The 15,905-nt window shown below is 38.0% G+C and overlaps 1 protein-coding gene across 1 annotated transcript in view; it reads left to right on the top strand.

Annotated features, from left to right (window-relative positions):
• HSD17B4 (hydroxysteroid (17-beta) dehydrogenase 4) overlaps positions 1 to 15,905 on the top strand; it is a 62,794-nt gene that overhangs the window by 39,547 nt on the left and 7,342 nt on the right. Inside the window, exons 18-22 of the mRNA XM_009893793.1 lie at positions 1,912 to 1,981; positions 5,382 to 5,488; positions 5,794 to 5,880; positions 8,900 to 8,989; positions 10,937 to 11,075. Of these exons, the coding sequence (XP_009892095.1) occupies positions 1,912 to 1,981; positions 5,382 to 5,488; positions 5,794 to 5,880; positions 8,900 to 8,989; positions 10,937 to 11,075 (493 nt within the window). The remainder of the gene's footprint in view (positions 1 to 1,911; positions 1,982 to 5,381; positions 5,489 to 5,793; positions 5,881 to 8,899; positions 8,990 to 10,936; positions 11,076 to 15,905) is intronic.

Below are 15,905 nucleotides of genomic sequence, written 5' to 3' on the forward strand. Positions count from 1 at the left end.
GCATGTACATGTTCTTCTCTGAACCCCTGCTGCTGTGGTTTTTTTTGTGTGTGTGATTGGGAGTATGGTGGCACTCTTAGATCCCCAGTTTTTTCCTATTTGTGTAGGCATTGAGGTAAGAGAGAATAATAAGTGAAGGGAGCGGGTGCTTGCCATAGATGGTACTTGTTAGCCTCTTTCCAGCTGTCTTTTCCCACTTGTTACTTCACTCCAGCTGGTGTAGTAGAGTTGAAATACTTACATTATATCAGTTTGCTTTCCTGTTTCACCCTCAGCCAGCACTGTATTTCACCACACACTCCTTGGGTGCCCCCTGTAGAATCGCTTCTGTGGCATAGGATCACTTGGCAGTCCATTTGGCTTGTTGTTTTGGACTTGATTTGGCTTGTAGATTGCTAGCTGAAAAGTCGTGGCACTGGAGGATATACTGCCTTCAGGAGATCTTGACTTTGTTCTGCTCACCAGGTGAGATATGTTAGCTATTTCTACTTCTTGGTGATGCTATAAGATTAATTTCATTTTATCTGTTCCTTCAGGAAAATATCTGCCCTCTCCGTTGTCCCTTTTGGAAGGTCAAATTCAGACCCATCTGAACTGTAGTCTTACATTAGTATGAAATTTCCAGTCTTTACTATTTTCCTAAGAATTTATAGGATCAGTTAGAAGATAATTACCAAAAAAAAAAAAAAGTTAGAGTAAATATATGTTTTAGGCAAAAGTTAGTGTGAAAGCTGTATATACTTGAAGAAATGGACCTGAATATTAACGAACTAAAAATAAAACAGAGGGACTATGGATTAAAACTATAGTATGAGTTCAGAACATCTTTAGTTACACTGTCCTTTGCTTCAGATTTGATAGAAGAAACGGTGTTGGACGCATACCAGAAAATACTTCCTTTGGGGAATCATTCTTTTTTTTTTTTTTTTTTTCCCCTTCCCTTTGAGAAATCTGTTCCTTCTTTCCTCCAAGCTTTCACTGGAATCTGATTACTGTGGAATAAGTTTTTAGTCCAGAAAGATGCACAGGTTGGTTTGTCACACCTCTCGTATTATGGACTGGTGGCCACTGTGCACATACAGAAAATACAAGATTTGATAATGAAAATGCTAAGGCCACACAGAGACAGGAAACTGAAGTTCAGTAGCCATCTTCATAATTTCTCAGGTTTATTCACATTCACAGTATCTACATATCTAGTATGCATTAAATATGTATTTCTCTACTTTTTGTTAGTGAGAGAGAATATTTAACATGAAGCAAAAGTCTTCTAGAAAGCTTTGTATTTTACTTTGGGGTTTTGTTTGTTTTTAGTATTGGGCCCAGCTAGCCATGAAGCTGCTAAGAAAAGTGTATCACGATTAGCCAATTATGTTACTCTTAAAAGGGAAGGATAAGGATATTTGTAATCTCTGTAAGATGAGTCAAATGTTGAAAAAGCACGGTAGTGCGTGTGTTTAAAAAACCCCAAAGTTTTCATATGTAATTTTTTTTTTTTTTTAATTGTGTATTTATCTGTCATGGGAGAAGACTCTTTAAAATTATACTTCAAACTAAAGAACCTGTGGACAAATTCTGGAAAGTATATTACTTCACTGTTGCCAAATTTTAATGAAGCTGGATCTGTATGTCAGCAGAGTAGGTTGTTTTTTCCTCTGATTAAGCAGTGGTATTAGTTTCTTATGTACCAAGACCACACACAGTTCTTGGCACATTTCCCTGGTGCTTTGGCAGTTTGTCTGCACAGTAACATTTAATTTCTATTTTACCTGTTTTGTTGCAGAGTATGTTATCTAAAGACTAGTAAAATAGATTGTGATGTTTGTTAATCTGTCATAAATTTTTGAGCGACTCCTTCCCGTTTCTGCCAAGCACAGCTAGCCTCACATTTTTCTTTCTCTGTTTCTACAGGCTGCGTTATATCGGCTGAGTGGAGACTGGAATCCTTTACATGTTGATCCAAGTTTTGCTGCTCTTGGAGGTGAGCTGAGGGATACCATTGTATTAGTATTTGGACAATGGATGATGGAAATGTATTTTTAATCTCTTTTTTTTCACTTAGACTGTATGTCTTTAACAAGATGGAAAAAACGGTGCTTTTTTTAATATCTGTTCTTAGAGTCACCATTAGATGTCTCCAAAGTTCTGTGTGACACTTCACTTTAAAGGAGTGCTTCTTGTAGCTTGGAATGTAGAATGATGCTTGGGCTCTGCCTACAATGGAAACCTGCCTCCTACCCTGTTTTCCTTTTAGAACTTATTTGTTACCTCTTTGCCGTCTTTACAATCTCTGTTTCATATGCAGAAATAATTAACTAGCAAAAGCTTCAGAAGGAATTCCATACATTCTTCGATAGATAATTTTTTCCATCTAAATAATTTTGAGGCTATGTTGGTCTATGGATTTTTTGGTGCTTCTGTGTAGTCTTCTCAACCCTAATAAATCTCAGGAGCAGGAGAGAGGGAGTTTGTTAGCACTTCTTTCCTGTAAACTCCTTGCTGGCACAGTAGCTCGTTCATTTGTGTAATGCTACATGCCAAAGCATCAGACCATAGGCTACGTTAACTGATTGTTGCAGAGGTGTTATAACTAAAGAAGGGTCTGTTTTCTTAAATTTCTGTTGTAAAGGTATTTTCTGGAGTTCTTTTTAGACCTTGCTAGTGGTATGGTGTGGTTACTCCAGGCAAACGGCAATTTGATTTACTTAAGAAGTTTTTGTGGATATGTATGCTATCATTGTAAACTTTGCATGAAAATACTTGTCCTGGTTTGAGGTCTATAATAATTGATCTACAGTTTTCAGGAGACTTCTCTTTTGTACGTAAGTATCATTGTATGGGGCTCTTACCAAGATCAATAGAGCAGAGCTATGCCTCCTTGTTCAGATCACGCTGAATATAATTCCACAAATCATCTCCTTTCATAAATATGTACTAATTGTCTAGTTAACACTGTTTTGTATAATTCTATGTAAATTTGTGGTAATAAATAATGGTAATCAAATACCAGCGTCCATAAAGAGATTTCCCCGGTTCATTAAACCATTCTGTTTGTTTGTTCAGCTGATAATTTTGGATAAATATTTAGATGGAATCACTCAATTACTCTTGAAGATGCTGGGGGAGAAAAGTACATGTTTATAATTGAAACCCCAGTGTTTAAAATGATGATGATGATCCTATAAAACCCTTACAAAAAAAGAGGAGTAGAAATCTTCTGCCTGCTCACACAAAGAGCACTGGCACTTAGACACGGTGAAAAACAAAATTAACTTTGTAGAAGATGTAGTCCCTTTGAACAGAAGACAGCCGCACTGGATTTTGGCACTGTGGCAGTCTCCTACTCGGATACCTATATTAAATGTAGGTTCAAACAGAGAACTAAATGACTGTAGACATATTCTGCAAATATTTTTTCTAGTTATGCAAAAGGTTTTTTCTTTGGGCATATTCACACACCTTCTTGTCTTTAATCTCTGTAAATGTTCTCTTTGGCTGGCTCTCACCAGTGTGCACTGGAAGCAAGCATTCAGCGTAATGCGCTCAGGTTGTTCCAGGATTATTGTTAAGCCTTCCTGTGGGTAATGTTTCAGAGGAGATACAGTACATGAAAACACTTGTTTATATTCTTGTGCCTTTATTCCTGTAGCTTGTGGGTATTTCTGAGATATTAGAAAATGAAAGCAGCATTTACTTTGTTTTCATTTTCGTCTAGATATAAAGTAACGTGGTTGCCTTATGGATTTTTCTTTGAGTATGCATTAGTTTTATAAAGAAAATACTGCAGAGAATAGGATTATATGTATTTGTCTGTTTCTGCATTCTGAAAATAGTAGTGGGTTTTGGTTCTTGTATAGTGAATTGAGCTGTGCTTTTAAAGAGCTAAATGTCACTGTAACATTTTGTATGAGAGATACTGAATACTGATATTTTTACCATAATGCCAGTATTCTGTTTTAAAATTGACTGCATGGTATCTTTGTGCTTTCAGAAATACTCTGTGCACAGTGTACAAAAAAGAGAGTGCTACTAAAAGTGTGCACATTCAAATATTCTACAGGAAGGAAACGGCAGAACGATAAGAGTGGAATACTTACAGCGAGAAAACAGGCTTATGTTCCTTTTAGCCAGTCCTTCTATCACATCTCCTCTCCTAACCTAAAGAGTCAAAAGTTCTGTTTCTCATCCTTGCTCCTGCTAGTCTTGTCTTTCCCATGGGCCGTGTCTCAGAATTTCCATCTTTTCCCAGTTCTAGTGGTTTTTTTGTCTCTGTCTTGAAGGTGATTTCTTCTTCTACATCTTCTGATCCTCTGCAGGCCAGACTTTCTTGTCTCCTCTTTTTTGTTTGTTTGGTTTTGCTTCTGCTTTTGCTTTTTTCTCCCAGCTGTTGTCCCTTGGGACCACTTTTCATGCTGTATAGATGCTATGATGAGTTGTTTAGAGCTCAGGAAAAAACATACTCTGGCAGCTGAGAGTGGCAGATGAGTTCCAGGCCAAGCAACTGGTTTCAGAGCGAAAGCTGCAGAGACCTGTTTCGAATCCAGGGGCTGTTGGAAGTGTCATCAATTACTGCTCACACGCTCTGTCAAGTCAGAGCCACCTGTTAAGAGATGAGAACATACTTGGTACAAGCAGCATCTTTAAAACTTAACGATTGCACTTTAGCAAATCTCAGGTCAGTTTCCAAAGGTTTATTTTGTCAGACTTTGACAGGACTGGAAAAAGATTGAGCACTAATACAAAGATTATCCACTGCCAAGGTCCAGGTCCTGCTCCAAAGCATAAAAGTGTGAGGAAAGCTGACCAAAAGTGTTAGTGTAAACTAAACACTGTATTTTTTTTTTTCTGTTTTGTTAGATGTGTTCAAAATGTTTAAAATCTTTTCAGGGTTTTTCCACTTCTAAATAAAGAAAAGTTAATCATGAAGCGTGCACTATGTTTGGAGACTTTTGGCAACCAGGAATAGGGATTAAAAATGGGAAGCATCACATAATCTTAGTATCACCACTGGTTAATCATTACAATACCTCTTACTCTTGCAGTGCATACTCCATGTAACTGTGTATCTGGTGTGCCTATGCAAATATACTGAAACAGCCAACCTCCTTATTTTTCGTCACCTGTGCAGGCAGGCACTAAGAGTCTTACGTAGCATAGGCAGTGTTGGAGTGCCAGATCTCAGTGAGTGCTTTCCTTTGCCTCAGAGTAGAGGAAGCAATAAACGGTAACAGGTGCTTTTTCGGTGAGATAAATTAGGTTAAAAAGAAAAAGGATTAAGAACATTATTGGAGGAAAATACTATTAATAAAATGTAGATATTTGTAGAAGCAATACGCGAACTCTTAATGTTACAAATGCTAAAATGTTACTTTTTTAAATAGGATTTAAGAAGCCTATACTTCATGGACTATGCTCCTTTGGGTTTGCTGCTAGGAACGTTTTGAAGCAGTTTGCAAATAATGATGTGAACAGATTCAAGGCGATCAAGGTCTGTGTGATCATTCTTTGAAGTTAATTTTCTTGATTTTTCTGGTTTTAGTACCAAAAAAAATGCTTTAGGGTGGGAAAAGGCTTTTGCCCTGTCTTAACTACCACAATTGCATTACTTATTGCTGTATGCATTTTAATGCCTGTATCTAGTATGTTTACTTAAATATTTAGGCTTTCTACATTGCTCATTGACTGATTTTTCTCTTTGCTTTTTCTCATTTCAGTAGAGCTTGTGCTTTTAAGCATTGTGTGTACATATGACAGATCTGTTCACACCCTAACTTTTTTACTTTTTTTTTTTAGGTTCGCTTTGCAAAACCAGTGTTTCCAGGTCAAACTTTACAAACAGAAATGTGGAAGGAAGGAAATAGAATCCATTTTCAGACCAAGGTCAGAACACACTCATGATTGTGGGCTTTAGAGAAGGATGTGTTGGTTAAAAGACTGGGGGTATGCAGGGAAGCAAAAAAAGTGGCTCATCAAGCACACCATTGAAGAAGGTTTTGTAAAGAAATTAAATGAATAGAATGAAATATTCTTGCTTGTTTTATGGTGTCTCTAAGATTCCAATAAAAATACCATTATACTCATAGGACTTAATACACTCCTTATAATGAATAATTTGAGAACTCCTTTCATTGTATTGCATTTCTGTACCCACTGTGGAAGAGCAAAAAGCAGTCATTCTCAGGTCAGCATAGTTTGTACTTGTCTTCTGCAGTTATACATAACCTTGTGTATGCATCTTTTTTTAACATTTCTGTATCTTAAATCAGCTCCTGAGAGTTAGGGTATGCAGGTAAACTTCTACAAATTAAGCTTAAATTGAGTTAAATTTAAGCTGCATCTACACAGAACAACTTACTTAAAACTGGAAGTTTCATAGCAGTTGGACACAGTAACTACAATAAAACTGAGTTTGCACTTTCATAAATTCAGTTTTTGCATTATTCTCTTTTCATTGGCATTGCTGTTAGTATTTTGTCTGGGTATCCTACATGTGGTAGGATACTTACTGGAAGCTAAGGGTAAAATACTTTATGTAAAGGCAAAAAGTAAATTCTCATCGCATCTGTTGTAGCATCCTAGGACACTGTCACTCTCTTAACCTATGATTTGGCACTGGTATTTTTCAATATGTGTTGGCTTATACAGATGAAATTTACATTGCTTTGGCTAGCCAAAGTTTTGCAACCCTGTCTCCAGAAAAATGTAGCCAGCTGTTTATTAGTGTGTACAGCAGCAGGGATAGTTGCAGATGCAGAGAGGATTGTGCAGGCAAAACCACATGACGAGAGTCATCATAAGGACACAGGATTGCTGTTTCCACAGGAATACAGCTTGGTGGAATAAATATTGACTAAAGGACTTAAATTTTCCTTGCAGACCTCGTGAGTGTTAGCAGCTCTAGAATTTCAGAATGGTAACAACATTGAGGATACTATGTACAAACTCTTCATCTCTGGTTACTAGTGGTAAACAAGACAGCGTAGTGCTTCAAATGAGCTTTGGAGATTGCTGTGTTGGAGATTGTGTAGCTATATTTAAAAAGTACAACCACCCAGTCCTGACAGAATTTCTAGACTTCAGGTATTTACTTTTGAGGGTTTGTACATACAGTGTAAACTAACAGAATTCATTATATGCTTCCAACCCCTTTGGCATTTGTAAACAGTTTTGTTTTGTTTAGAGGCTGGATTTGCTATTACGCTTGGTTTAGTTATTGCCAATATGTAAAGTTTTGGGGGATTTTGCTACATGTTTTTTTTCCACAAGTGTGGAGTAACTTATTGTGGAGAGAAATTACAATGTTTAGCAGGATTATAGAAAACCACCTTGTTTCAACAGTTACAAATTGTGCAGAATTCTGTTTCTTATTGCACATTGGATTAGTCTAAGTAAAGCCATCTTGTACTTACAATAAACTATGGTAAAATCAAACTAAACGTAGACATATAACTGCTGCTTTAAATCCATTTTCAGCATTGTCTGAAGTGCAGTGACAGTGGGTGACAAGCTGTTAGGCATGATTTGTGTAATCATTATTATGTAGTCTTTCTGTATGAATTTCACCTGTGCAATAAGCTAGGCTGTGATACTGGATATTCCTCTGCTTTGGCTATTCATCATATAAAACTCTGTATGCATTGTTGGTGAATCATTTTGCCACCTTCTGTTTGCTGCCATAAGTCAGAATGGTTTGTCAGACCCCTTAAAGAGACAATGCCAAATGAAGTCAACCGATCAGCCAGCGGTATCCTTGGCTGCATTAAAAGAAGTGTGGCCAGCAGCTCAAAGGAGGTGATTCTGCCCCTCTGCTCCACTCTCCTGAGACCCCACCTGGAGTACTGCATCCAGCTCTGGAGTCTCCAACATAAGAAGGACATGGATCTGCTGGAGTGTGTCCAGAGGAGAGCCACGAGGATGATCCGAGGGCTGGAGTACCTCTCCTGTGAGGAGAGGCTGAGAGAGTTGAGGCTGTTCAGCCTGGAGAAGAGAAGGCTCCGGGGAAATCTTATTGTGGCCTTGAGAGCTAGGGAAAGTCTTTTTACTAGGGCATGTAGTGATAGGATGAGGGGGAATGGCTATAAACTGGAAGAGGGCAGGTTTAGATTAAACATTAGGAAGAAATTTTTTACTTTGAGCGTGGTAAGGCACTGGAACGGGTTGCCCAGAGAGGTTGTTGAGGCCCCATCCTTGGAGGTGTTGAAGGCCAGGCTGGATGTGGCCTTGGGCAACCTGGTCTAGTGGGAGGTGTCCCGGCCTATGGCAGGGGGGTTGGAACTCTATGATCTTCAAGGTCCTTTCCAACTTAAACCATTCTATGGTTCTATGAAATACCTTTTCTTCTGTAACTTAATTATTTCAAAAAATGAAAACAGAAGGTAATTCAGGTATTTTTCATCTTTACTCTTATAATCTTTCTGGTTTTACAGTGCTTGTTTCTAGTGCAAGTTGCAGTGTAAGGCACCTGGAGATAGTGAAACTGTCTAGATGAACTTTTGACAACTGCATGTCTCCTTAAGAGAAAAAACACTTTTGAAAAATGTCTTTCTCAGAACTATTTGTGAAGTAATGTTAACAGTAACTTAAAACACTGGACGTAAATTTTCAGATAAATACGGTTTTTCTACCATTTTGTGAACAGAAAACCAGCAAAATATTTTTTGTATAATTTCTCAAGAAGCAAATACTTACTTTGTTTGAAGAGCTGTTTGCAAAGTATAGTATACTAACTTGCCTCAACACTGCAATGCATTTGTGGGGTGGGTTTTTTCACTCTGGAACTTTTTTTCTGCTTTTCTTTATCTCTGATTTTTAAATGTAAGGAGGACTCCTTGGTTGTGCTTCTGTTGTGACTTTTTATGAATATGTCACTTCTTTAATATAATTTTTTCCCCCACCACAGGTCAAAGAGACTGGAGAAATTGCTATTGCAGGGGGCTATGTGGATATAGTACCAGCCTTGGATAGGTCTTCTGTTCTGGAGCCTCTGAAGGTAGGGGGAATCAGTTGAAGTGTTAACTTGCAAAGCAACCTAGTTAGGCTTTTTTTTTTTTTTTGTGGAAAATACAAGAAAAATACTTATATCACTTGCCAGTCTTATTTGCAGTACTTACGTGAGTACATGAGTTCAGAGATGGGAACATACATGTTATTTAAGATAAAGAGGTTCTAATGGATCTATTTGAGGAGAAAATACAGATGTTTTAAGATACACAGGCTGGCTGATGAAGTTTGAAGTGCTTGATGCCAATTGAACTGTTAGGATGGGCATCATGCTGTATGTTACAAAATAAGTGAGGCATGCACCGATGAGGGCAACAAGCTTTGAGCATTTGGCGTAACTTAAGATGGGAATTAGTCCCTTTAATTTGGGGCTGTACATGTAAAATGAGCATTTGATTTTTTTTTTTTTTTTTTTAATATTGTAGATGTTGAAGATCAAACTCAGTGTAAGTTGTAAAAGTGTGTGGCCTTTCTCAGTTTCTTCAGAGACATGGGAGGAGTGTCAGGAAGGCATGAGAAGAACAGAACAAATGAAGTTGAGATAGTGTACTTGTAGGAAAGACCAGTTTTGTCATTGAATCATTTTGAAAGAAGGGTGTGATGGTTGGTTGTGCATGTGCTTAGGCCTAACACATGACATGCACTTTATACTACATACATTTTTAAAAATCCTATGCATGTATGCATTAAACCTTGCTACAAAAGACAGAATTGACAGGCAGTGCTGAGCAGGTCCTGGGTTCTTAATGGGGTCTGAAAGACACAGGTGCACAGTGCATTCATTGCCTTAATAAACCATATGGTTTATTCCCTATTCATTCGTGCCTGCGAAGGGTGAAACTTCAGTGCGTTGAGGTTTATGAAGTACTGAGATAGTGATATTCATATAAAGTTCGGGTTATATTCCCGAAATCTGTTTCTTTTTGCTGGTTGTGTTTAGTTGTCTGACATTCTGAGCCGTTGCCAAGTCTGCATTTGAAGTTCAAACATATAAGCATTAGAACTTTTCAGTGAAACTAATTATAGAGATTTTTTTTTTAACATGGGCAGAACAGGTTTTTTTCTTTAAGCTTGCTTTGAGAAATTGAGCTTTGGAAGAAGTTTGTTGACAGAAAGACATCCACCAGGGGAAACTAGCCTGAGCGAGTGACTGGCAAATTTAAATGTCATTGGGAAATCTGTTATGCAATGGAAAATGTTAGGCATAACCAAAGAGGTGACACGATAGCAGGGTAAGGAGTAGTGCATTCTGTACCTGTAGCAGAACAACTAAAGCTATGAGAGCATCTTTGCTCCCATTCCAGTTAGATGAAAAATATCACTGGAGCAGTTTCCTGAAGTCTAGCATTTTATGCAGTACAAATACATGCCAAGTAAAGACAATGAAATGTTTGCAAAATATTGCGTGTTTGAAAAATTGAAAATGTAAATGTAGCTAATCCCACTCTTAAACGATGAACTCATTGTGTCTGCACTGGAGTTCTGACTGTTCATAGTGCAGTATGTTTTGAACACCTTCCATGTCATGTTAAAGTAACGTACTGGTAAATACATTTTTGTGTTCTAAAAAGTAACACACCGTTCACCATGGAAAAAGTGGCAATGGTTATCTTCCAAAGGGAATAAAGGGCAATTTAGAACCCCTTAGAGCCCTAATTATGAAACATATCATAAATTGTAGTGATAAATGACAAAAACTGCAAAAGCAAGATTTGAAATAATTCTCAAGGAAGAGTTTATGAAACATTTTCTGCTTGAATGTACACTTTAATGCTGACAGTTGCCTAGAGGTGGTTAGTTGTGGTGGAAGAAATCTCAATTGCGTTTAACAGCAGAGACTTTCCTGGACACAGTGCTTGAACTAATAGACATATTTAGTACATTTTTAATAGAGTTTCAATTTTAAATTCTTCATACTCATTCTCTTTTTTTAAAGACTGCAGGGCTGCAGAGTGACCTTGTGTTTGCAGAAATTGGTCGTCGCGTAAAAGAGATGGGAAATGAATTGGTAAAGAAAGTAAATGCGATATTCCAATGGGACATTACTAAAGATGGAAAAACAGCAATGCAGTGGAGTAAGTTGTGGCTTTCATATAATGCCTAGATGCATTTTTTAATGAAGTGAGATTAATTGTACTTAGTCTAATTAAACTGATATCTTGAAAATAAATATAATGTAGTTAGATGAATATTCACTGGGACCTAAAAATCTGAATGCATACTGAATGCACAGGTCACAAGGAGCTCAGATAAAGTTCCATAATGGCAATTACTAACCTTTCTAGGAACAAACGTCTGTAACTTGCCTATTTAGATGTAGGCATAGGCAAACCATCCTCTAGAAATTCAGTGCATTTCTATTTACACTTTCGAGAGTGGATCACCACTGCATTTAGAAAAGTAGGCTAAATTCACCTACCAGGAGCTGTGTTACCGTCTGCTGGTGATGTACACCCTAACTAATCTAAAATCCCGTTGCTGGAGGGAAGGGATGCCATCCAGAGGGATGTGGACAGACTTGAGAGATAGGCCCATGCCAACCTTATGAACTTCAGTCATGCCAATTGCAAGGTCTTGCACGTGAGCTGGGGCAATCCCAAGCACAAATACAGGCTGGGTGGAGAATGGATTGAGAACAACTCTGAGGAGTAGGACTTGGGGGTGATGGCGGATGAGGACCTCAACATGAGCTGGCACTGTGCATTCACAGCCCAGAAGGCCAACTGTATCCGGGGCTGCATCAAAAAAAGTGTGGCCAGCAGGTCGAGGCAGGTGACTCTGCCCCTCTACTCTGCTCTCATGAGACCCCCATCTTGGATATTGTGTCCATCTCTGGAGCCCACAATGTAAGAAGGACATAGACTTCTTGGAGTGGGTCCAGAGGAGGGCCATGAAGGTGATCAGAGGGTTGGAGCACCTCTCCTATGAGGAGAGGCTGAGAGAGTTGGGGTTGTTCAGCCTGGGGAAGAGAAGGCTCCGGGGATATCTTTCAGCAGCCTTCCGGTATCTGAAGGGGGCCTAAAAGAAGGCTAGAGCGGGCCTTTTTACAAGGGCATGTAGTGATAGGATGAGGGGTAATGGCTTCACACTGGAGGAGGGTAGATTTAGATTAGATACCAGGAAGAAATTCTTTACTCTGAGGGTAGTAAGGCACTGGCACAGGTTGCCCAGGGAAGCTGTGTATGCCCCGTGGCTGGAAGCGTTCAAGACCAGGTTGGATGGGGCATTGAGTAACCTGGTTTAGTGGGAGGTGTTCCTGCCCATGGCAGGGGGGTTGGAACTAGATGATCTTTAAGGTCCCTTCCAACCTAAACCATTGTATGATTCTATGATAAAATAACTAAGTATTTATTTCTACTGCATTGTTCATGTTACTTCAGAGAAAATATAGCCCAATTTGTTTCCATTCAAGTTTTCTGAGGCCAAGGTTTAATGAAGGTATAATGATGCTTACCCATCCTTTAAGCATGGGACTGGGTTGATGAAGAGAGGCTAAATCTTGTAGTAACAATGGGTTAGCAGTGTTTCCTGCCGAAGTGGATTACACAAGCATGTTAAATGGTCTGATGGGAGTAAAACTAACTTCTTCAGTTCGCTTGTGCTCAGTTTCTAAGGACATGTATTCTTTCAAAAAGCAGTCTAATTTTAGTAATTTGATATATTTAATTGTCTTTGGAGTTATTCACGTTTTTTTGCTGAGGTGTCCTAATTGTAGAATGTAAAGTTTTTCCAAAGGGATAAACCATTGTCAGGTTGTAACTTCCAGACCTTTGCTTTTTTGCAGAGAAGTCCAAGTCTTGGGGTCAAGCCTGTCACTTAGACTCCTTCGTTTTGATTGGTCTCAATGATTGCATCCAGTCAGAACAGTTTTGGGGGAGATAAAGATGAGGTGGGCTGCTCTTTGACAGGCTGAGCGGGGAGACTGACATATTGGTAGCTCAGATCAGGTCTGCGCTGTGCTTTGTCTGATAGCCTGTGACTTTTTTTAACTATTGTTAAATCTTTGCAATGTCTGTTCTCAATAAAAGGTTATTGTGTTTAACTACGTCCTTTTACAGAGTGGTTTAGAAACCTATCATTTCACTTTCTCATTTCCTAATGCTAACCAGCAGAGATTCTGAGTAGCAAGACTGCTGTTAAGTTTCAGGAAAAATATGCATAGATTGATCAAGATAGTTCTGTTCTACCTCTATTGCCTTTTAAGCAACTTTTGAGGGATAAGGTTTCATTTCCACTTGGATAGCAGTTAATCAATATATTGAATATACCTGTGTAGATTATGTAGGCTGAGTACCTATACATGAAAATGAGAGTGGGGGTAAATACTGCATAATTCAACTCAGAAGATCTGTCTTAAAACTCATTACTGCTCTTAATCATTCCTACAGTCTGCAGTTTTCCACTTTTACACTCAGTAATTCAAATGATGGACATGCTTAGAACCTGGACAGAAGGCTTATGAAGTCTTTCCTGTGTTCTTGCTTACATTTTTAGAAGATATATTAGAAGCACGTAGATTGAACCCCAGAGCACTTAAAGTGAATACTTGTGTGTTAGAGGATCACTCTGTACACTACATCAGTCATGTCTATTGTTTCATGTGTAACTAAACTTAATATAAGTGATGGTCATGTTTATAATAAAACCCCCAAAACTGTCTTCAAGATGATTTATGATTCTTTAATTTTGGAACTGCTCTGTCACCTGAACTCATTATTATGTATGTTGAAAGAATGGAGGGAGAAATCAATGGAAGTAAAATCTGACAAGAAATGTTCAAGATATGAATAAAATTTCTTGTTGAGGAAGACTTTAAGCTGCAAATTGCTGAATGCACAATGGGCACACTTGAGCAGTGCCTGAGCCTGAGCAGTGGCCTTACTTGCCTTAGGAGACCAAGTTTTATTAGAGGGGGAACAAGTGGGTTTTTTGCCATTGTAACCAGAGAGAGAGAGTACTCCTGCTTTGAGTAAATCAAAAGTCAGCCTTTTCTGTTTTTGAAACAAAGCTTGTCCTCTCTTCTGTTTCCTACTGAAGCAGTGGGAAGGAAGTGATCCCTCTTCCAGTGCTTATTTCCCTACCTAAAAAGGGTTAAACAGACATAACTTTTCTTTGTCCTGTTACCCCTGTTTCTTTTGCAATGAACAATATCTGTACTTCTGTATGAATCTGGAACCACTTAAAACTCCCTTTGGGATGTAGGGTGGAGACAGTAATCTAGTATTTAAAATATTTCCTGTTGCTGACTACTATTAGGAGCTTAAATGAAACATTTCCAAAATCTTGGAAAAGTTACTGCTAATTTTTTTATAGTGTGGTCAGTTTCTTCAAGCTTAGGTGTCAAAACAGTGGCTTGTATTTATGAATTACTGTAGTCTCTATGGTGTAGTAAATAATGTGAGGCTGAAGGTAAATATCTAGGTGACAAGAAGTGTGTCTGTAGAAAATACTGCTTACTTTTCTCATCAGGTATATAGGTATGCAAGTACTCCCTTTGTAGATCACTTTTCCAGAGAACTTTGTGTCACCTGATGATTTTCTGAATGCTTTCGTGTCTTTGAAATTTCAGGCAGTTAAAGGTTGGAGAAAACAGCACTTGGTTAATATTAAAATAAAGTAATTAAAATAAAATGTTGATTAATTTAAATATTAATTTGTAATATTAAAATATTAAAATAGTTATGTAAACTCACTGGTAGAGTCTTAGTAGTTGTGACAACTGTAGTGTCAGCTCTCGCAGTTTGTTCTTGTGTGGATTAATAGCATACTACTATTGCTGTCTATTTAACTCCCGTGGTAGATTTCTAGTGGCAAGGCATATATATACGCATGGTGGAATTTTTATTTTGTTTTTTTTTTTTAAATACTATTCTGTTCATTAGAAAAAACCCAAACAAACACAAAGCAAAAAAACACCTTCCAGAGGCAAGCATTCAAGACTTTTAAGCGATTGCCAGCTTAATTCTTTATGCTTCGCATACATTATTGTTCAGCATTCAAGAGCATCATCACGTACTGTCTTTTCTACCAGATGCTAGCATAATTAATTTTGCATGGTGAATGTGGAAGAAGGGAGTAGTTTGTGGCTTTGCATTCTGAGGAAGACAGCTTTCTTGCAGTTATGATATTGTCCGTAACCCAAAAGATTCCTGACAGATCTTCGTACTGCACATGAACGATGACAGCCAATTTAGAATATGTAACATTGACAATGCCATTCACTGACTTGAATGCTTGACTTTTTCTGTTCTTAATGGAATGGAAGCTTCTGTGCATAATTAGAAATTTTGGCCTTTGACAAATTAATGTTTTACTTTAAAAACTGAAGGTGATAGTAACATGCTACTTTTGCTATAGCTTGCATTTAACTGTGTCATTATTTCGACCAGTTTAAAACCTGCTTCAGATTTTAACATTATTCCACTCTGTCAGTAGAACTGCCCTTCTTTACACTATATCTAAATTTGGCCCACTGATTATTAGTTGATCGTCTGTGTAGAATAATTTTAAATGCGTTTTGCAAATTTTATGCTGTTAGATTATAACAATTTTGAATTGTCTTTCTCTCTTTTATTGAAGTAAAGCTGCTGTTTTGAGAGCTAGATCCCATAATGTACATAGCTACAATAAAGCAAAGAGGAAGATGTGACATTAAAATTAATTTAGAATTTGGTTCCTGTGGATAAATACTGCATACTGCATTTGACCATAATGTATGGTCAAAATTCTTGACATGTTATCACTGAAACAACTGAAATGTGAGGAGGTAGATTATTTTGGGGGAGTTTTTTGTTTTGTTTTAAGCCTTGAATTGATGCTAATTGTTTCATCAGCCGTCTTCTTTTTAGGACTCTCTTTGTAAGGGCCTTCCAGGCCTTTACAGGCAGTTTGTGGTTCTGTTGGGC

Source organism: Charadrius vociferus, unplaced genomic scaffold (assembly GCF_000708025.1).
Source record: "Charadrius vociferus isolate BGI_N301 unplaced genomic scaffold, ASM70802v2 scaffold158, whole genome shotgun sequence".
Lineage (NCBI taxonomy): Eukaryota > Metazoa > Chordata > Aves > Charadriiformes > Charadriidae > Charadrius > Charadrius vociferus.